The sequence below is a fragment of the Lissotriton helveticus genome, chromosome 1_1 (assembly GCF_964261635.1).
Source record: "Lissotriton helveticus chromosome 1_1, aLisHel1.1, whole genome shotgun sequence".
Taxonomy (NCBI): Eukaryota; Metazoa; Chordata; class Amphibia; order Caudata; family Salamandridae; genus Lissotriton; species Lissotriton helveticus.
The window spans coordinates 610744603-610767811 of record NC_136057.1 but is presented as its reverse complement, the minus strand read 5'-3'; the positions used below and the strand labels follow the sequence as shown (position 1 = coordinate 610767811).

The window sequence follows — 23209 nt, the reverse complement described above, 5'->3', positions numbered from 1 at the left end:
CAGTTTGTTTCATGCAGTATTCCAGATCTGATTGGGGCCTGTTCAAGTTAGGTTTTCTTCTGTTGCTTTTTATTATGTTCAACTATATGGCCATATTGCTCTTTTTCACAAGACTAGAACTAATTCCCACTTTCCACATTCATACGCTTACTAACTTTTCTGCTCTTGTACTCTACATCCATCCTGCTCATGTTGCCGGTTTCGCCCTGCCTCTCTCATGCTTCACTACGGTTACTCGTACATTCTGTCTCTTACAGACTTACCCTGGTGGGTAGGGTCCATAGCAGTGATTCGCATAACCCGGGCACGGTGGTACCTTACATGGCATTTCGTTTTTTCCCCCGGGTTTCCTCCCAGCCCTGCTCTTTCCTAACTCCCGATCAGGTGGGATGATGATACTACAAAATGTATACTCCCTAATATACATGATATCTGTTCTAGGGCTCAACACACCAGATAACATATCAGAGACCAGACTCCTTTACCAAGGCCCTCTTTAAATGTAATCTCCCTTAGTGTCAATGGACCAAACTACCCAGTAAAGAGGTCCAAAATTCTTGACTATTGTAAAAGTGTAGTGGCCGATCTAGTCCTACTGCAAGAAACGCCGATAGGCTGTAAAGAGGTGCTACTGGTGAGAAAAGGCTGGGTTTCGACAGGATCTGTATGTGGTGACTTTTTCCACTTTCAACATTGATGAACTGATATTTTGTCTCTCTCTTAATAAATAAAAAACGAAATGGAAATTCCACATGAGGCAAAGCTAATTGTGGAGAAGATTTTAACCTGCCAATGGATCCAATTTTGTATAGACTTGCTACCTTCAGTTTCAGAACCCCCAGGGCCTAGAAACAGATGATCAATCTTGTGCTCTTCACATCGACTCCTAGGTGCATGGAGATTGCAAAATCGAAAGGGGGGTGATGACTTTACATTCTTTTCGCCTCCCCACTCAACCTTCTCTCATATAGACTATCTCCTGGTAGATGCCTCACTTCTTAAAGTCACTTCTGATGCGCAAATTCACCCCATGCTCGTCTCAGACCATGCCTCTAGTTCCCTATGCATTCTAAATCACCTATTTAAAAGAGAAAATAGAAAATGGCGGTTAAACTCCGCTATCCTCAATAATGAGACAGACGTTGAGGAACTATGGAAAGAAATTTAATTTTTCTTCAGGGACAACTAAAACAAAGTTTCTTCCCCTGTGACAATTTGGGACATGTTTAAAAGTGTCACGAGGGGTCAATTAATTAAGCATATGGCAAACAAAACAGCCCATCAAAGAATCCTTACAGTCCGTAGGCATTGAAATCAAAAGGAAGAAGACTTCAGACATTTGGGTGACAAATCCTTACTAAAGGACATTAAGCAAATAAACTATATATATAATACCGTTGTTAGTAAGAGAGCTCATCTTTTTATTCAGTCCCAAACGTCTAAACATCTTATTTTTCGTAACAGAGCAGGAAAAGCTTTGTCCAATACACTCACGCCTTAATGCACCTTTTACTTCTGGCGAGGTTATTAAAGCAATAAAATCGATCCATTTTGGAAAGGCTCCTGGTCCGGGTGGGTTTTCCATCAGCTTTTATAAAATATTTACACACTCGATCATTACACATGTTAAAAATACCCTGGATCACTTTGCGCTCACTGGCAAGGTGACTGGTAGGGCTTCTGAGGCCACAATTGCCGATATCTCCAAGTAGGATAAGGACCACTCTGAAACAAAATATTCCGCCCAATTTCATTATTAAATATTGAAGCAAAAATCTTTGACAAAATTCTTGCCAAAAGATTGGACCTGTCTATCCCTAAGCTGATTTATAATTCCCAAACGGGATCTGTCAAAGGGAGGCTCGCACTTTTTGCCATATCATCGAAAAAGACAGTCTCTCTCTCTCTCCGGCAGCGCCGATCAGTCTGGACGCCGAAAAGGTGTTCATTTAAGTCTCCAGACCTTTTCTTTAAGCAGTCCTTGAATCACATAATCTCAGCAAGTCATTTATTAACATGATTATTGCCCTTTATGCCAACCCCAAGGCTAATATTAGAATTAACGGTGCCACCTCTATCTTCTTTAGCAAGGTACAAGACAGAGCTTCCCCCTTTTCCCGCTCCTATTTTGACTTTCCATTGATCCCTTACTTATACTTCTCAATACATCCTCTGAAATAAAAGGGCTTAAATTCGGCGCCAGGTCTTATAGAAGTGCAGCTTACTCAAATGATATTCTTATTTTCTTATTGAGAAGGTAGTTGCAACTATCACCAACATTTTCCACGAGTTTTCAAGGGTTTCTGGGTACACTTTATATAAGGAGAACATCGAGGTCTTTCCCCTGACCCCTATATGCTTTTCCTCACATGTAGGCGACTCTGGTCTTAAGTGGCAGCCCAAACATCTCAAATACCTAGGAATTTGGTTCTGCAAAGATTTAGCTGAAGCATACATTAAAACTAAGCTCAGACTATTTCCAAAGTTAAAGACCTATCAACCAGGTCTCTCAAGTATATCACATGGTTAGCTCCAAACACTCAAGATGATGATAACTCCAATCATGAACTATGTTACTGCTATGCTACCGATGAAACTATCTCCCTCCTTCTCTCAGGAGATTGACCGATTAAGCTCTAAATTTCTGTGGAGCAACAAAAGAGAGAGGTTTCCTATAAGTCTCTTTGGAAAAGTTTTGTCTACGGGGGATGCAGTCTCCCAAATTGGAGCCTCTATCAGTAAGCATTTCTAGCATCACAGGAGGGGTACTGGCTTCTCCCAAATTCCCTAAACCCTCCCCGATGGGTAGAAATAGAACGTGCTGTTTGCTCTCCCTTATGCCTATCTTCCATAGTCACAATGTCAAAATGTAAAGCCCCTCAGTCTCAGACTATTTATTCAGATACCTTGGCTGCACTAAATATATTAAATAGGCATAAGCCGAACTCCACCCACGAATCTAGACTAGCCTCATTCTGGTACAATCCCAAAACATACGCTGATGTTGCTAGGAACATTCCCACCATATGGGCCTCTAAGGGTATTCATCAAGTTAGGGATTTATACACGGATAATAAATCTCCACAGCTCTTCTCACGCTTAGCACAACTGTATGACCTTTCTAACTTGGACTTTTATTCTTTCCTGAAAATCATTGTAAAGCTGCCTCCAAGATCTACAAAACCCTGACAAATCACCCCCAAACAAAGTCTACGATTTTATATGTCAAATGGCCTAGCCACTTTGATTCTGAAGTCGTTGACCATATCTCAGAGGATAGTTGATAGTTGAATATTAGCAAACTCTCTCTGTGCAATAAAATATCTCCTTCTCTCCTCCAAAGTTCTTCACAATGAACTTACTACACTGGGACCCAGGTAGACTACATAAACTAAATCTGCAAGAGAAGAACTCCGGTTGGTATTGTGACAAGGTGTTTGGTTCTTACCAACACATGTTCTTTCAATGTCCACTTCTCGATCACTACTAGGCTCCAATTCAAACCCATCTCTCAGCTATTTTTGATACTTAAATAAATGTAGACTTTCCAATGGTGGTGTTGGGTGCCTGGACCGCAAAGACTAACTTGGCCTTAAAACCATTGACATGGCTCGCAATGACCTCCTTCTGGTAATTTGATGTGAAAGTGATCCTGTCTGAATGGCAATAGTTTATCTATCTCTGCTTTCACACATAGTAGGCCTGGGTTACATTTTTTAGAGGAGCCCATGGCTCTCAATCTACACACCAGTTTTATCCTCAAATCTCTAGTGAAGTCTAGTGATCCCTAGGCAAGTTTGTGGAATCCGATAAGATGATGCCCATACACCTACTAGTATCAATCTTCAGAGCTTTGACACTTTCTCACATTATCTCAAGCTTAATACTCAGAGATCCCACTTCACGTCCCTTCACTCCGTTTCCCATCCTCAGTCTTCTACCGCCCTTTATAATCTATGTTGCTCTGTGATACTTTCTTACAATAGCAATCTCAGACACTCTGCCACACAGAGTTTCCATTACACTGTCTTGTACAGCTCCATAGAGTTCTACTTCGTTATGTTTCCAGTTGCTGCAACTACATCTACCATGATCACCGTGTCTGCATTCATGTATATTATCTTGAAGATGGCTGTTACTTACAAAGCTTATCCAAGCATCTGTTTCTCCAATTCCATATCTTATGATTTCTTAGGTTGTACAGTCTCTGTATGTATCACAGAGCTTCTGCAATATTGGAATGCTTGTATGTGATTTCTTATGAAAAATCGATACAATTTATAGAACAAAAGAACTTCTATAAATAAAAAAAAAATCAACGGAGCTAGTGCTCTGTGGGTGTGTGGTGGTAGCAGATCACAAGTGGTTACCGTCTGGGTGAAAAAGCTTCTAGGTCAAGCAGAAAACATAGATTATCTGACACATGCTGATTAACCGCTCTTAGACAATGTCACATTGGCAAAGCCCTAATTTTAGCTTAGACGTATGGAGGCATTAGGAAATTAAGTAGGTAAGTTTAAACCATGTGATTTGAGTAGAGTGCTACCTTAAAATATATTTCCATATTAAACATATTTTTCAGCCCACATGTCACGTGGATTGTTTGATTCTGAGTAATCGGCAGCCTTCCATGTCATTTGAACGATCTGGTTAAAACTGAATTTGCATGGACCAGGTCGGAGTTATTGGCTGGCCTCATTAGTGTGGCTTTGTTTGTGTTCTTTTAAGAGAGACAATCGTTGGCATGGCCAAGATGGGGGTGGGGGATAGATGAGTGGTGGAGGATATTGCCATTGTTTAGGTCCACAGAGCGTGAACTCCTTAGTCGGGGATGAAGAGAGAGGTTGTTGGTGGAGTGATCTGAGCAAAGTAGAGAACATGCACACCCAACTTGGAGGAGAACGGGTCCAAGGAGCATGAGAAACCAGTTGGCTGTGTGTTGCTAGAGAACAGCACATAGCACACTCAGCAGACCTATAGAAGGCACTGCACACTCAAATCAGCATTGAGGGGAGCGCACTGGCCACGTCTCGGAGTCAAACCTATAAAATGGGCCACTCAGAATGGCGGACTCCTCCCAGAAACACTAGAGAGAGGGTGAGAAGTCTCATTTCCTTAGACCAAAGGATCTTTAGCATACAAATGGAAGGATTTGGCATATAAAAACGGACTAGATTGAGACCCTTGAAAATTATTAAGAAATGACTTAATTTCTTATTATAAATTGTCATGCACTACAGGGGACAGTGGTCACATTGAAGGGTAAAGTCACTACTAGAGAAGCCAACCCAAGCCCTTCTTGAAAATAAAAGCATGTCCAGAGATAAATTAAAGGCCTATATATTAACATGGAGTTTAAAAAATATATATATTTTTATTCTTTACATTTAAACCATTTATCTGTGCTGATCCATTTATTTTTTTAATGTAATATAGTCTTATTCAGCCATGTCCCTAAGATTGTAATTTGGTTTGTCAATTTCTAAATCATATGCACATAACTTAACAAACTATTACGGTTCGGGAAAATATTTTTAACCTGTTTTGTTCCTGCAGCATAAGCGCTCTTGTTCTTCCTGCAGTAGTGATCTAGGTGTGTTTCCCATATGGTCACCTTTCTATGGATTACAGTTTTGTGATTCATGTCAGAACTGATATTTTGTGTTGTCTATCTGGTCAGTGACAAACATAAGTTTGTATCTCTGTCATTACTAGTTGTCTGAGTTTCAGGCTTACAAGCTTTGGCCAATTTCAGCTGTGGTTTCCTGTTCTTTGGTAGTTATGTGTGGGTAGTTCTCTGAGTCTTTGATGGTTTATCGTCAGAGTTTCTCTACACTAATTTCAGCATAAGCTCGTCCAAGTTTATAGTTCTTCACACTGAAACATCTCTTCTCCTTCACATGTTGTCCAATACAGTAATTTCGTCCACAGCCTATTTTTAATACATATGTTATTTTAAGAAATTGCGTTACTGTTTGAGGGTGGCGTAACCTCTAATGAACCAGCAGTCACAATCCTTGTCAGGGTGAGGCACAAAAAAACTCCAAATTAACCTGTGCTGGCTTGGTAAAGAGCAGTCAGGCATAACTTAGATGCAAAGTGTAAAGTATTTATGAAGTGAAAATGCAACACAAGAAAAAAATCCCACACAATTTAGAAAATAGAGTGCATTTTAATAAATAAAATGAGACCAAAACAACAACAATCCAATCAGTTGAACTGGCATATGCAATTCTAAAGGGTTCCCTGAGAATAGTGCCAAGAAGCACAAAGCACCAACCATGGATATCTGGTTGCACCAGACCGGGACAGAGTCACAAGTTCAGGCCTACCACGATGAAGCATGTGCGGGCTACAGGGATCCAGTTAGGCCTGCTGAACAAGAGTACCTTAAAACCTGGTTGGGGATTGTTGTGAGGTCCCACAATGAGGATGTGTCGTGCAGTGAGGTGATCCGTCAGTTCCGAGGAGCAGCGAAGCTGTGATGCAAGGTCCTGCATGGCCATCAAGAATCCCATTGACAAGAGCCTGAGATGTGAATTTTGGCATCAAGGATGTGTTGCACAGTGGAGGCAATGCATTAGTTCCAAAGAGATACAAGGCTACGATGTGACTACCTGCGTAGTCATAGAGGCTACCTTCAATGAAAGATTTACAATGCAAGGGTCTGTGTCTGGTAAGCCATGCACGGTGGCGACTCTGATGCCGGCTGCGAGGTCAATGCTCAAGCCTTGTGGCTGGAAATACTTGCAGAATAGGATGCATCCGTTCTGCTCAGGATCACGGCGCACACCAGAGGTGATGCGTCCGTACTGCTGGATCCACAGATGGGTTGGCAGAGCACCTTCATGCCCAATTCCAAGGGCCCAGGACTGGGGTGGCACAACATGGCTGGTGGGGCTCACCGAGGGCAGAGTCCAGATGCTGGGTTGAAGGTTGTGGGAGCCTTCTGTCCCTAAGGCTCTTGTCAGGACATCTGCCAACTAGCCCTTGAAATCATTCTGCAGTCCTGGGTTCAACAGATGCAGGTGCAGTTCTTCTCACCCATGCAAGAGGGCAGTGTTCCAGCAGAGTGGCAGTCCTTTCAGCAGCACAGTAGTCCTTCTTCCTGGCAGAGCATTCACAGGTTCAGAAGTGTATGTAAGAGCTAGTGTCTGTGGTCCAATATTTATACCTGAGGCTTCTTTGAAATCGAGGTTTCTCTTTGAAGTCCACAGGCTTCCTGCCTTTCCTGTCCTGACTACAGACTAACTACAGAGGCTATAACGCCCTTTATGAGGAGGCCGGACACTGATTATTCAAGTGTAAGTAGGGCCTATCTCCACCCTCCCATCCTGCCTTTGATGTGTGTGGTAGTCTAGGAGGAATACACAAAGCTCAACTGTCAGCTACACCCAGTCATGTGACCCAGAGACAGGCTGCAGGCATTGTATAGCTAAAGCACAAAAATTACACATTTCTAATAGTGGCATTTTCAAAATTGTAATTTAAAATCCTCCTAAACCATGAGAGAGGATTTTTCATTACAATTTCAAAGAAACCAAATATGAACCGGGCATGCCTTATTCTCATATCGTGCATGCCACAGATTCATAGCCAAAGCAAGTAGAAGGGACAAAGGGTGTCGCTTGTCTGATGCCTTTCCTCACCCGCCGTGGTTCAGAAATAAGGTGCCCAGTGTGTACTCATGCTGTACATAACAGTAATTTAACCATGGCTCAAAATTCATGCCATATCTGCTTCGTATCCCTACTATTCAGCTTCTCTTTCCTTTAAGACTTAACTTCCCAGTACATCGACAGTAGCTTTGTTTGCTGCGAAAGGTGTCCTTGGAGATATCAATATAAGGACCCACTTGTATATTTACAGTACCTTATGTGAACTAGTTGCCCTTTCCATGTACTTGTCAGTTTCTCTTCTTCTACCTCATCTGTGTCTCTTGCAAAAAGGCCACATCCACTGCCCTCCTTCTCAAAGAGCAGTAAATCTGATACTACTTGATTGCTTTACCAATGTCCAAATGTTCAATGTGAGAAATGCCATAATTTGTGCCATTAGATTGTTTGTGATTTTTGGCAGATATTTAGTTTGATCTGCTTACTTGAAAAGGTCTTTGTGTGATAATTCTGGTCTCCACCAGCAGTTCTCCTTAGATCTGCCCCATACCCTTGCCTCTTTTGCTGCTGTGAAAAATGTGCTTTTATCACCATCTATTTTCTTAAATTTGGCTGGAAATAGCAGCATTTAGCGAACCCACATATTTCTGAGTTTGCACTTCACTGGAAGGGTTTTGCTAGTTCTGGACTGCTAGTGTGCAGTCGGGGAATAAGCATATTTTACTGTTTGCCTTCGTAATGGAAGTAAATAGTGTCTGCATTGATAATATCTTAATTCAATAATCATGCGACGATCAGTCTTAGCTCTTAACCAAGCAAAGGAGGGCAGGTTGGTATCTCATCCATTGCTCTATTGAGAACAAATCTGATACGGTTTAGGCTGTTATAAAGCTTCTTGCATTTCAAAAATGGAAGAGATTAATGCAACCCTTCTGTTTCTTTACCCTGTTCTAGCTCTCCCTTTACCACTTTTCTTTATTTATAATTTACCTTTCGGAAATGTATGTTTTTATTAAAATTTTAGGCGAATGGGTGTGGTTTCATATGTCCCACTGTACCCTAAATTTGATATCCGGTTGTCTTGCACATTTTAGCAAAATTCACCAGCTTTAAATTAAATTTGCATTTTGTCATTGTGCACGTACTCCAAACTGAAGTTTTGTCTCTCTGGTCTCACCAGTCTGGGATTCGACTGTTTGGAACTTTATCACACAGACGTAATGCCATTTTATGTGACTTGCATTGTCTGCCATATTTCCCACGTTATAATGTAATTAACAGCAGAGTTGCTGTGAAGTCTCTCACCCATTTCGATTCATTTTGATGATGTGTGAGGTCTTCCCGAGTTCTTTAACCCATACAATGTGTTTATCAGCATGGAGGGTGGAAGGGAATCACGAGTATAATGGAAATGCAAAACCTTCAAAAGACAGGGTTTCATTCCAACCAAGCCAGATACTGGAGGTGGTCTGTGTTAGCAGAAGTTGTAAAGTTGCATTCGTTTTTAGTCATCCTTCTTTCTAATTTGTGTTTACCTACAGGCTCAGTTTAAGAAGACAGACTTTGTCAACAGCCGGACATCAAGAGCCTACAACTCACTTAAAGACTGAGGAAAGATGTGTTCTGCGTCATAAAATGGACACCAGTGTGTCCAACAAAGACTTTTTAAGGCTTCTTATCAGACTCACTTTTTTTACTAGCAAACTTGATGAAACCTTTTGCATTTCCTGTGTTCATCTGCACTTTTAAAATAATGTCCAGCGTTCCTACCTAACAGCACTTTGTTACTAACTCTCTCTGTTTTCTGAAGAAGGCCCTACTGCTAGTCCGCGGAGACTGCCTTACGGTCTCCAGCCCACTCCCGGGTGCAGCAGCCTCGCAGAGCGTCCCAGCACAAACATTACAGGTTTGCCTAATGTGATATTGGCATCGCCATCAACACTAAAAGGCCCTGCAATTCACCCCTGGTTATTCATTCCAATGTATGTCAAACAACCCTTTGTTGTACACTCAAAGCAGTCAAAAGAAAGGTGGCGCTCTATCTGCCTCCACAAGTGAAAGAGGGAGGTAGATCTAATGGGAAGGCAACTAGCTGTGCACACCCAGGCCTTCAACAACAAGCGTAGGTAGGTTTTAAAAAGGTAGCACTGGTTGCTATGCTCCGTTCTGTAGCGATGCATAGTTCCTTTACATTAGTGTTGCCACTCTAGCTTTAAAAGCTGTGAATGTTAAGGATTGTATAATTTAGGGCAGCAATGGAATATCTGTAATGTAGTCAAGCTGCACATGTTTAAATCACAGTTACATGCGAATGGCCGTGCTACCAAATAGGATTGAGCGGAAAGTGCTAGTGTGGAATAGCCATGTGCAGGAATACAGCCACCTCACAAGAGGTCTGAAGTGATGTACTCACTCAAGATGGCGCAACATCTTAGGCCTCATAACTGGATGCAGCTGTAGACGCTTTGCCAATGTGCTTGGGAAATTGTATTTTCCTGTAGAAAGTGATAACAAAACTGTACCACTCTTCACTTCCCGCTACGCTCCTTAACACAACTTACCTTATGGCAGCAGTCTCACTAAGCTTTGTAAGCAGGGCACAAAAGCAGTTGTTTTATACCTGTGTGGCTTGCTGTAGACATTTTGGGGCCTGCATATTTAACCAGAAAGTTTGTTTCGCTACCCAGCAAAAAAATAACGAATTAACAGATGAGTAAAAAGTACAAGCAGGAGTGTTTGGTGTGTAACAAATGTGCACGAGTAATGTAATGATTTCTTCTCTGCATCTTTATAAAATTGACATTTTGCTGTAATGTAATTTCATATCCACTGTTTTAAAGAAGCAATAAAACATTTTATTAACACGGTGTCTTTCTTTGTAGCTTGCAAACAGAGATAAAATGTATGAGACATTGTGATTAGGACGGTTCTTGTATTTGTAAAAATGTGATGTAAAATGGGTGAAATATAGTTCTTGTTATGCTTCACTGAGTGAGCCTGTAGGGAGTTCCTCGCCCAAGTGCTGAACAAAATAATGTTTTGTATTGTTATCAATAGGTGGAGTTACTAACGCGTCCTGTGGTTACAGCAATGCTCTACCGCAGCTAAAGTTTGAGTACCCAAGCGCACGAAGTCATAAAAAACCTGACGTGCAATACATGTTCATTCTAGGACGCTCACGCAAGATGCCATGTTCAAAGCGATATCTAAAGCCAATGTCATGAACATTGGGAATAACCGACTTGAGTTTGTTCCCATCTTTATCACTTGTGTGCTCGGAATGCAAAGTGTGGGTTCAGAGACTCAGCTGGAAAGGTCGATAAATTGCTAATAATGCATTGCAAACATTGTTGCCTTCACTGTTTTCCTTAAATACGCAGCTCCTGCTCATGTGAACGTTGAGCCTTTTCAGCATCAGCGCCTAATAGCACTTCCACCATCATACTCTGACTCTCATTCATGATGACAACTTCGACATATAAAATAACTGATGAACAGCCTTCAACGTTTGATCCGTTCACCAGTGTCTGTATCCCATCAGCATCAGAGTACGGGTGATCGAAAGACTTGTTCAAGGGATGAGTGTTCCCTTGACACCTATAATCAGAGTACCCTTAAATTGTTTAGTACCGGACCCAGTAATGACTGCTGTACTTCAAGCCTTCATTCCCATCGTTCCCACCAAAAATTGAACGCAAAATATGTTTCCCAGTTAACGACCAGAATTATAAAAGTTGTTATCATTTTCTCCAGCCTATGTATCTTTAACCTCCCAAAAGTGACCCAAACCTATATCCTCAAAGAAATGACGGATGCCAGACTTGAGTACAAAGTAATTCCAGTCGCTGTACTACCTGTAGTTTTACCTTTTTGACTACCAAGGACTCTTGTCCCTTCGTCCGTCATGAATGAAATTCCAGACACACCTGTTTATCAGATGATTAGATCAGACTATCTTTAGTTCAAATTAAGATTAATTCAATGGCAAGCAGTTTATACAGAGCTATGCTTTAATTAAACCATTGAGCCTTTTTAATTTCTCTATAAATGGTGGGCATATTAATTGCTTCTGAAAATGTGCTTTAAATGCTGGACAGGAGAAAGCACAGCTGCATTTGATCAGCAGAGATATGAAATTGTCCCTACGCTCTTCCGGAAACTCATTTAAATTTTATGTAAAATGTATATAAATGTTGAATAATATAGGTGTATTATAAACAAGCGCACACTAAAGCAGCAACATTGATGATACTAAAATATTTTTGACTATGAAGGCATCTAGAGCCTGTTATTTCTCATGGATGCTTCTAACTGCAGACTCTTCTAATTATGAATATTCCCCAGTTGCCAGACTGGAACAGGACATTTTGCTGCAGCAGCGGTTTCTTCACTTGAGCAGGGAAGCATCAGCTGTAAGCCCCACAGGAAAAATAGAATGTGGCAGAGTGTCCGCACCAACTTTCATGTTCCAAGGTTCATTGCTCTGGTTTAACACAATTCTGCCGTCATGTATACATGTTGGGGTACTCATGCTGGTGGCATTGCTATATCTCAGCGGGGTTTGCCTGCTCCCACAGTCCCCATAGCTGGCAGGCTCCCCTGTTTTGTAGTGGCTCTCCTAAGATCGTAGGTAATGCCATGGCTCAGCATGACTCCGACATTTGATCAGATGTGATGTCATGAAGCCATATATGGCCGGTACTCTGATGTCAGTTCCCTTTTTTCCATGCTCTACGACCCTGATCTGATGTGCTGTTCTCTAGAATTTTCTTCTGATTTTCAAGCTTTGAAGTGCTTTGGTCCTGCCTGACACTCTTGTTGGTCACTGTCTGGGGGCTAGATGTAGGTAATTTCATTATACCACTTCTTAAATACCGAATTTTACCGATTCGGTATTTAAGAAGTGGTAAAATGGAGGGGGGGTGATGTAGGTAACACAGAATCGGTAAATACCGAATCGTTAAGATTCGGTATTTACCGATTCTGTAAATACCGATTCGGTAATGCCCATTGATTCCTATGGGCATTGAAGCCCATAGGAATCAATGGGCATTACCGAATCGGTATTTACCGATTCGGTAAATACCGATTCCAGCAAGGGTGCAGGGGGTGTCACTTTGACACCCTCTAGCACCCCAAAAACAGGCATGTGCGCCATGGGGCACACAGACATGCCCTAAGGGCATGTTTGTCTGTCACATGGCATAGGTGTGCATGCACAGATGTGCATGCACACCTGAATTCGGTATTTTACCACACAATAGGATTGTGTGGTAAAATACCGAATTCTGAAGGCCTGTAGCACTGTAAACAGTGCAACCTACATCTTGGTTTTACTGAATCGGTAAAATTACCGATTCGGTATTTTACAGAATCAGTAAATTTACCAATTCGGTAAATTTACCGAATCTGTAAAAAGATGCCCCTACATCCCAAAAACCCATTTACCGGTCGGTAATGGCCGAAATCGGCCGTTACCGGCCGGTAAATGGCCTCCTACATCTGGCCCCTAGTGTCTTATTCCAGTGATTTGTGCCACCGTGGACCCTATTGGTAAGTCTTCTTTCTTTTCTGACTCCAGTGGGCAGAGGGTGCTTCTAAAGTGGACCAAGGTGACTAGCGTGGACGCCGTAGGACACAATGTCGGTCTAGATCTTGGCCCAAAGATACATTTGAGCACTTATTCTGTCTGTCAAGGGCACAGCTTTCCAGAGATTTTACTTTAATCTGATTCAGAGGTGTTCCTCCTGTCTGACATTGATCTCAACCTTAGGGCAGGTAATCTGTTCAAGGTCCTGCCTCGATTCTGACTTTGACTTTCGATTTTCAGAATCTGACCCTGCCCGCATGTGTAATGACCTAGTATCTGTCCCCTACTCTGTTCTGGAACTATGCCTAGTGCTGCCAGATCTACTGGAGGCTTTTCAAGAACCTGGTGCTGACCCTTCTCAAATGGAGGCATTCACTTAGACTCTGCTGATAGAGCTCAGACGTCTTCTTCCTCCCTGTCATAAGCCAAGAGGCTCCAAAGAGTTTTCGGGGTCATCACATGCCCATACAAGGATTGCCACTGTCCAGGTCCTGTTGGTTCCAATCACCTAATCTGACCCTTGTCCCCACTTTATGACCCTTGGCAATGGCTCCAATGTAAAAGTAAAGAGAGACATCCGTTGCTATACAGTAGAAAAAACATACCCATACCTGAAGAACGACTTTTACACCAACAGGACTTATACCAACCTCATTTTCAGACACCCCTTGGGACGATATAATAAGAAAAAAAAACGATTGGGGTTTTCAGACACTTCAGGAGACTCGTCCGATACCTCAGACCATTGCGACGGTCCCAGCACATCCACCAACACACACAATCAGAATTTTTTAGAGGGAGGCCAGGCACAACCACCTCCACAAGGAAGAGGATGACCACAACAAGGGTACAGCACACCAGGGGGCCGACAAACACAACAGAAGTATTACAAATGGTAATATCCTCCAATAGAAACAGAACCATGAGTACTGCACAGACTGTACCAATTTTTAACCTATCCACATACTTCCTCTCTGAGAATGAAGACTCCTTACTTAGTAAAGGCCTCTCATTTGTCCTGACACTCCGTCCAACTTTCTGTAACTTCAAACAGAACTATTACTCTTTTTCCATAATATCAGGTTACAATTTTTTTCCAGGATACACCGAGTATTCAGAGTAGTGCAAACACCTCATTATGGGCCAGATGTAGGTAGGCTTTTACCGGGTGGTAACGGCCGAGTTCGGCCGTTACCACCCGGTAAAAGCAATTTGACATGTAGGTCCCTGTAATTTACAGACTCGGTAAATTTACCGGTAGGTAAATTTACCGAGTATGTAAAATACCGAGTCGGTATCATTACTGATTCCGGACAATTGGTATGTAGGTGGGACTCTTCTGAGTCCCACAAGCAGTACCACATCGGTATTTTACCATCAAATACTACTTGATGGTAAAATACCGTTTCTGGTGTGCATGCACATGTGTGCATGCACACCTATGCCATATGACAGGCAGACCTGCCCTTAGGGCAGGTATGCCTGCCACATGGCACCCGAGCCTCTTTTGGGGGTGCCAGAGGGTGTCAAAGTGACACCCCCTGCACCCTTGTGACAGTCGGTATTATCCGATGTGGTAAATACCGACCGGTATATGCCCAATCAATCCTATGGGCTTCAAAGCCCATAGGAATGCATGGGCATTAACTGGTCGGTATTTACCACATCGGAAATTACCGACTGTTTCCGATTCGGTAATTGCACATCTGCAATTACCTACATCTCGGTATTTTTATTTTCCGACCTCTTAAATACCGAGTCGGTGTGACTCGGTATTTAAGAGGTCGGTAAATAAAAATTACCTACATCTGGCCCTATGCCCCCATGCCCCCATTAACCTGCCCACACGGATGTTTACCTACAGAGATACACACCTTTGAGAAATTGGTTCTCAAAGAAATTGACACTTTATAACACACTGACTTTCATTCCCTACAATCCACAACTACAAGAAAAGCAGGCATTGGACAGCCTTAAAGCCAATCACACCGTGGTTATCAATCCAGCCGTTAAAGGCGGTGGGATAGGGATCCAACACATTGATCCATACAAAACTGAGATTCTCAGACAATTGTCCAACACGGATCACTATCTAAAACTTATGAGAGATCCAAATAACAAAATTTGTGAAATCATCTTGAATATTACAGAAGCGGGCAAAACTACAGGCTATCTCACACAGAATGATTTCTTGGTTCGCCTAGAACACCTGTCCCCTAAACCCTTCCCAAACTTCACAAAAACACTGAGACTCCCCCTGGATGCTCCATATTCTCTGGTTTTGGAACCCCTTGGGCAATATGTACATTTCTTTATAAAAGACTTTGTACCCAAGACTCATTGTTACATCAGGGATAGTATGGATTACATAAACCAATTGGAACACCACCCATTTACCCCACATACAGACACTTTATGCACCTTGGACGTAGAATCGCTCTATACTAACATCCCCAAATAGAAGGTTTGACAGTCATTGAGATTATACTCGACAGTAGAATACACCCACACAGCGTTCCTACTTCTTTCATCTTACAACTATTAACCCTATGTCTCGCCAATAACTTTTTTCTTTTCAATGACCAATTCTACTCGCAGATCAAGGGCACATCAATGACCGCAGTTTTCCCCCCAAATTGTGCAGTACATTACATGGACGATTTAGAGACTACCAAAATACTGACTGCTGCAAATCCACACCAGAACAACTTACTAACCTGGAAGCGATATATCAATAATATTTTTCTCATCTGGCAGGGTGATCAGGCTTCATTGTTGAATTTCTTGAATGGCTTAATACTAACAGTAACGGCATACGATTCACATTAACACACAGCAAGAAGGAAATCTCCTTTTTCGACCTAATGATTAGACATACAGAGGGTGAACTTTTTACTGCACTGTACAGGAAGCCTACAGAAAGGAGCACTTTACTACTTCATGACAGCCACCATCCTCGCGCCCTACGTGACTCGCTCCCATCCTCACAATTGCTCCGTGTTAGGAGAAACTGCACATTTAAGGAAGACTACTTCCATGAAGCCAACACCTTAACAGATAAATTACAGGCCAGAGGATACCTACGTAAGTTAGTGCGGAGATCTATTAAGAGAGCCTGGTACTGTCCACGTGAAAGCCTTCTTATACCTAAAACTAAGGACACACAAAACCGAATAGTCTGTGTCACTACTCTCTCCCCCATATCCAACATAGTAAAGCAAAGTATTCTCAAACACTGGCCAGTCCTTAATGCCGTTGAGTACAACTTGGAATGACCACTTTTTGCATTTTGCAAAAATAAAAACATTAAGGCTCATCTGGTCAGAGCTAGCTTCCCCCCCTCTAGAAAACGACACAAATACTAAATGACCTCTGGGCCCCCCTAATTGGCCACTCAAAATGTAGCAACTGTGCCGTATGTCAATATACTATTGCAGGTAAGGAATTTGTATTTAATGCTATTAGAACTTCTCTTGAACAATTCTCTAATTGTAATACTTTCAATGTGATTTATGCCATCATATGTCGGTGTAATATGATCGACATTGGCCAAACTTCTCAAAAAGTGAAAATCCTTATTTGCCAGCACCGAAGCCGAATTAGCTGTAAGGTTCCAGGTGCTCCGCTCGTGGATCACTTCTCAGTAAAAGGACACACAGAAGACGATATCCACTGGCAAGTCATCAACGGGGGCAGAGCCAGCACAAGACGCGGAGTCCGTTCCACATGCGGCTCGGGACCAGAGTCCCAACACCCCTGTTGAAGCGGCAAGTTTTCCATAACCAGGAAACCTGAGCAAGCTAGAAATTAAGTGTTAAAATTAACACTAATGAATACTCCACAAGTTGTGTAAGTAATTAACATTGTTGTTTGTCTTGTCTGTCCTGACGAATGCTCCGTAGACCCGGCTGAGTGGAATGGAGCAGAAACATGTCGACCTTATCAACCATGTAGTATAAAGAGATCCATTAACTTGATCCCTAGCTATACCCACCATTTTTTAATTACAAAACCCCACCTTTTTATATTAAAGATTTTTTTGGTGGAATTTTGTTTTTAGACACAACTCCCTTTACCTCTTTCTCTTTGGGGGTGCCCCTCTGTTTCTGGACACTACTATCTAAACCAGAGGTTGCCTCGGGTTGAGGCTGGCATACAGCACAAATTTGGACACCCAATGATAATGCCTTAACGCGTATGTGGGGCGGAAAAAAGATATACACCGCACAATTAACATAGCGTTTATGAAGGTGATTCAAGCTAACTTATGTTTATATAGTTACAAGTGTCCATTCTGCCACATGATTATTTGATTATTGAGACTGGGGAACTGAATGGACCAGAAATCCTCCTCCCTACCTGTTGATTATGAAGTCATCAACGTGGTCAAACCACCACTAAGAGGAGCAGACATTTAAAAAATCCTTGACAAGGGGGAACTGAAATGGATTCTTCGGACGAAGAGTCTATATACCGGTCTAAACCGCACTGAAGACTAGACCCCGGTCTAAACCGCACTGAAGACTAGACTACCCTTATCTAACCTGAAATTACAAAATGGTTTCTATGCTAGTGCCTCCTACCTGCTCACCATGCCTCTTACAATTTGTACCTATTAGCATAACCTTATGGGTGATGCTAATGAAATGTTCTACTGTGGTAGCATTCAGAATGTTGTATATCATGACCTTCATACAATGCAATTTCACACTAGTATCACAGCCCCAAAAGGCCCTGGCATGTGTGTGTAACCTGGAACTTTGAAAAATGCACTTTAGTGCATTTTTCACTAATTACCATCAGGTATAATCCCGATAATTATTGGACCCTAATAGTGAAATCGGTATTTTAAATGGCATCTTGCATTGCATTCAAGGCATCGCAATTTGCGATTCCTTAAATGCAATCGCAATTTGTGATTTTTTTCATTTGGGTTGATGCATCCCAAATGCAAAAATACCGGTTGCAACCAATTTGCGCATGGTTTTTTCCTTGATGCATGTGGCCCTAGTACATCATGGCCCATAGTTTGTTCCTGTTCACATTGTCAAAGGCCGCAGCCAAATCCATGAATCCCATGTAAACAGTGCCATTACTTGCTTTGGTGTACTTAGCAACTAATAAATACAAATTGAGACATTGATCACTGGTCGATTTACCCGTTCTAAACCCATACTGTGTATCGGCTATAATATGGTGCTCCTCTGTCCAAGCCATCAGCCGATTCAATATCACTCGATCAAGAATTTTGGCTGAGACGTCAATTAATGATATCGGTCTGTAGCATTGAGGATTGTCCCTATTCCTTTTCTTGAAAATAGGGACTTTCAGTGCGGTAGACCAAGATCGTGGGAGACCAGATCTGATTGCCGCATTTAGGACCCTCGTCAGGATTGGCGCCAACAAATCCGTGTTACTTCTGTATAAATCTGGGGGCGCGCCATCGGGCCCTGGGGCTTTGTTCGGTGTAAGACCTTGAATTGCATTGGTTATCTCTTTTAATGAAAAATCTATATCCGAACTCCGGATACCATTCCAGCCCCTATCTTGGATTGTCTCCTTAGAGTGGTTATAGAGACCCTCAAAGTGAGTAACCCATTGTTCCGGGAGGATATTAGTGCTAATCACCGGGGTACTATCCTGAAAACAGGGCCTATTAATAATCCTCCAGAATTCTGTGAAATCCCTATTTTCTCCTGCCTCTCTTAAATCAGCCCAAACTTCCGCTTGTAAGGTAGCCTTCCTCTCTTTTACCATAATTTTGTAGGTTTGTCTACAATTGACCACTTCTACCTTATCCCTAGGGTTTGCTTTAAGGCTTGCTTTTAATCCCTTCACTGCGGTGGCTATTCCGCCGCAGTGCTAAGGGGGCGGGGCGGCCGCGCGGCAGCCGCATGCTGGTGACGGAACCGCTCCGTCACCAGCCGCGGTTGGGCTGTGCTTGTGACGGAGCGGTTCCGTCATGGCCCGCCCCGCTCAATAGAACGCTCAGCGCAGGCGCGGAATTCGCGCCGCGCATGAGCGGCGAGCGGGCCATGACGGAACCGCTCCGTCATCAGCACAGCGCACCCGCAGCTGATGACGGAGCGGTTCCGTCATCAGCATGGAACGGGTTAAATTCCTTAATGCTCTTGAGCAACTTGTGTCAAACCACCGTGGTTGCGTAATAGGCTTTCTGGGCCAGTTTGGTCAGCGACCCAAATGTCTCGATTAGCTCAGCATCTACTATTAGAGGGTCTAAGCAGTTTTCAACCAGTTTTTTGCCTTTTTCAATTAATGTTATATAAAACTCCTGGGAATTAATTTTCGCCCACTTTAGTCGCCTCCCCTGATCGGTTGGCCTCAGACTTATGTCCGCTTGTTTGTTCATATATAAGAGGCCATTATATATTAGTTCTAAAATTAGGGGATTATGGTCACTGAAAGTGCTCCATTCCGTTCTGGCCTCTATAATTCGATTTTTAGCAAAAGTGGATATCAACATAAAGTCTATGATGGAGGAACAACCTCTTCCTTTAAATGTTGGAATAAGCGTGCCCTCTACCCCCGGGTCTATCAGGTCGATTGTGTGTGCTATTGTATGAGTTTCAATTAATGTGGTTAGTATTGTGCCCTCAGTGCTGTGTCCAAAATGTGGCCCATTCTTGGCCAGACAAGCGGCCCAATCTACAGTTACAGGGAGCAAAGTAGGGCAAAGGTGGCAGTTTAAGTCTCCCATCAGTAACACAATTGGTTCACCCCCCTTTCTTTGTTCAGCGTCTTGGGTGAGTCTTCCATCTAGTTCCCGCAAAACAGCATAATTCCCATTTGTTGGTCCTGAGTTATAAATATTAAACAGCTGTAACCTCAGCCCTCTTCCTTGGAATGTTACTGCTTGAAGGGTATGTGACGTCCAAGATGGTAGTGACCATCTTGCTTCTAGGTTAAGATCAACATACAATGCTAGCCCACCCTTCGCCCTACCCGCTCTACTTTCTTGTGCTGGGACGAAAAAACACTTGTAGCCCTCTATTTGGTAGGGAGAGGATTCGTCTGCCCAAGTCTCCTGGAATGCTAGTATATGAAAACCACGTAAGTGATTTCTCCAGTCTACATTTTCCAATTTTCCGGCTAAGCCTGCTATGTTCCAGGACATTATATTCAGCCTTCCCCCTGGCACCTTCACGACATTAATGCTCTGAGCATTTAACCTACATTCGTCCTTCCTCAATAGCATAACCCCCTGTTCTCCCCTGTTCTGATTTAATGGGAGTTCTACCAGCCCCCTCCCCTGTTGGCTGTTTTGAGATCCTTGTTCGCTACCAGCCCGCTGTTCACCCCTGTCCTGACTTGGAGGGAGTACTACAGTCCCCTTCCCCTGTTGACTACTTTGAGATCCTTGTTCGCTACCAACCATGAGTGCCCTTCTATCCATACCCTCCTGATAGCTCCCTGATAGGGATAGTCATTCGTTCTCATCCAGGGATTGTAGGGGACTAAACCTATTTGTCCATTGCAAACCACCCTGGTTTAATATAATATAAGCAGGCCAGAGTATTCATTTTTCCTTGCCCAGTATCCATCTGTTACTTTGCCCTTTCTACCCTGTGTGAAATTTAGGGGGTATGTAACAAATTTGCTTGGATAGAAATACCCTAGTGGCATGGTTCTTATAGTACTGGTAGCATTCCTATTATAATTATCCAGTATATACTCCACTAGGTTCGGGTTCCTGAAGTTTGCGATAATGCAATTTCCTTCTATATCCTTCCTTCTACCGCCAACCCAATTTACCCTCCTAACATGCAAAATTTTCCCCTGCTCCTCCCCTTGCAGTGGCCTATGGATATTCAACCAGTTAATGATTTTATTTTTGAGTTCCAGATGCGACTCTCTCTGCCTCGTTCTGAGTTCAGGAACCCCGGCAAAGATGACAACAAAAGGGCTCGCTTCCGGGGGTAGATTTACACATGGTAAAGGACCCTGAAATCTATCATTTCACTCCCTACCTGACTGATAGGAATCTGTCTGCTTGGAGATTGCAGGGTTCCCTATTTGTTTTTGAATTACATTTGTCTGCCCCTGAGTTTTATCTCTACCATTGTTCCCGTCTAGTTGCATACTTCTCAGCCGCAGCTTTGGGCACTGCGTGAACATGTACAATAGTACACTGTTCATTGCTTACACAATTATTGTTAGCTGGGGGTTGCTGTACTAAGGGAGCTACTAGTAAGGAAGCATTACCATTTAAGTTAGAGTTTGTGGTCTCCTTTATCTTACCCTGTCTATGCAATTCGTTAGCAATTTTGTCTAATTTGCTAACTAATGGTTTTATTTGACTGACTATGAACGCCTCCAGGTGTTTTTGGAGGTCTGCAATTACAGGATCCAGCCACCCTGGGGGGATTGAAGGACATGGGGCTTCGATTATCACTACTTCACCCTCTGTTTCTTTTACCTTGTCGCCCCTAGTAGGTTGATTCACTTTACTGGGATGTGTGTTCTTATGACCCCGTTTTTTACTTCTATTTCTGGGTATTCTCATTTCGGCCCTGTCTGTCTCTACCCTAACATCTATTACTGGTTGGGCACAAGGGACCACCTCAAGTGAGTTGTCCGGACTGCCATTGTATGATAACTCGCATGAGTTTAAACCCCCAGTTTGTGTGGGTGTAAGGGGGATAGTTGTTGGTGTCATTAATAGGCTTCTCTCAGTGCGCTCTATCTCCCCAGCAACAGCCCCAATGGCCTTCTTCTGCATTAGGTCAATAGCTGTTGGTATTGCTTTATGGCCTACTATATTGTTGGGGTCAGTCCCTGTTTTGGTGGATGTAAGGGGGGTTCCCGATTTGTCCTTATTAGAGCGAGTTTTCAGTTTAGTAGCCATGGTGGTTAGGCAGTAATCTACACTATTTCCTGCCTCCCACTTAGCTGAATACAGAGCCAGTAAGATAATACTTAAAGGGGCAAGAGCTATCAACAGAATTAATCAGTTTTTGCCCATCCCACAAAGCACCTATCAATCGCTTTATCAGGTATTATGCAAAATCCCAAAATATGTTGTAAGCGAATTAGTCTCTATACGGATCAAAGTCACACAGTGGTACCTGAAAAAACAAGTCCAAGGGGGTGGCCCAGCCCGGCCTCCTCTGGCCCCTGATGGCCATAGATGGTCCCGCCCTTGTCCCGGGCTTCTCCCGGCGCCGCCCGCGCGCGTCCTGCGAAGCGGAAGGTCAGCCTGATTTTTAAAGCGCCACCTGGCGCCATGGGGGCGGGTCCCACGATGTTTCTGCTGGGGCTTCTGGGCTAGGTAGTCTCCCTGCACAGCGGCCGTGCCTTAGTTGTTTGTAGGCAGCGGGGGAGACGGCAGGCAGCACAAGGAGCACCAGGCAGTGGGCAGAGCGGCAGCAAGCACCCCAGGAGCACCGTGCTCAAGCGGCGACGTGGGTCCCTCCTCAAAAAGTCGCTAGATGGCTCTCCCGCTCCCCCGAAGGTCAGCCTGATTTTTAAAGCGCCACCTGGCGCGAAGGGGGCGTGTCCCACGATGTTTCTGCTGGGGCTTCTGGGCCAGGTAGTCTCCCCGCACAGCGGCCGCGCCTTAGATGTTTGTAGGCAGCGGCGGCGGGGGAGACGGCAGGCAGCACAAGGAGCACCAGGCAGTGGGCTGAGCGGCAGCAAGCACCCACGGAGCGCACAGCAAGCGGCGACGTGGGTCCCTCCTCAAAAAGTCGCTAGATGGATCTCCCGCTCCCCCGAAGGTCAGCCTGATTTTTAAAGCGCCACCTGGCGCGAAGGGGGCGTGTCCCACGATGTTTCTGCTGGGGCTTCTGGGCCAGGTAGTCTCCCCGCACAGTTGCCGCACCTTAGATGTTTGTAGGCAGCGGCGGCGGGGGAGACGGCAGGCAGCACAAGGAGCACCAGGCAGTGGGCAAAGCGGCAGCAAGCACCCCAGGAGCACAGCAAGCGGTGACGTGGGTCCCTTCTCAAAAAGTCGCTAGATGGATCTCCCTGATGAATATGCAAC

General features: G+C 43.6%; 1 protein-coding gene across 2 annotated transcripts in view; it reads left to right on the top strand.

Moving 5' to 3' along the window:
- Window positions 1–10480, top strand: part of PKP2 (plakophilin 2) — a 529412-nt gene extending 518932 nt beyond the window's left edge. The window contains exons 13-14 of one of the 2 annotated variants that reach the window (XR_013606919.1): window positions 9158–9415; window positions 9499–10480. Coding sequence is in view for 1 of the 2 variants with exons in the window: in XM_078674126.1 (XP_078530252.1) it covers window positions 9158–9226 (69 nt within the window). In the remaining variant the exon portion in view is untranslated. Of the gene's footprint in view, window positions 1–9157 lie in introns of both variants that reach the window. The other variant, XM_078674126.1, reaches the window with a different exon arrangement.
- The last annotated feature ends 12729 nt before the right edge of the window (window positions 10481–23209 follow it).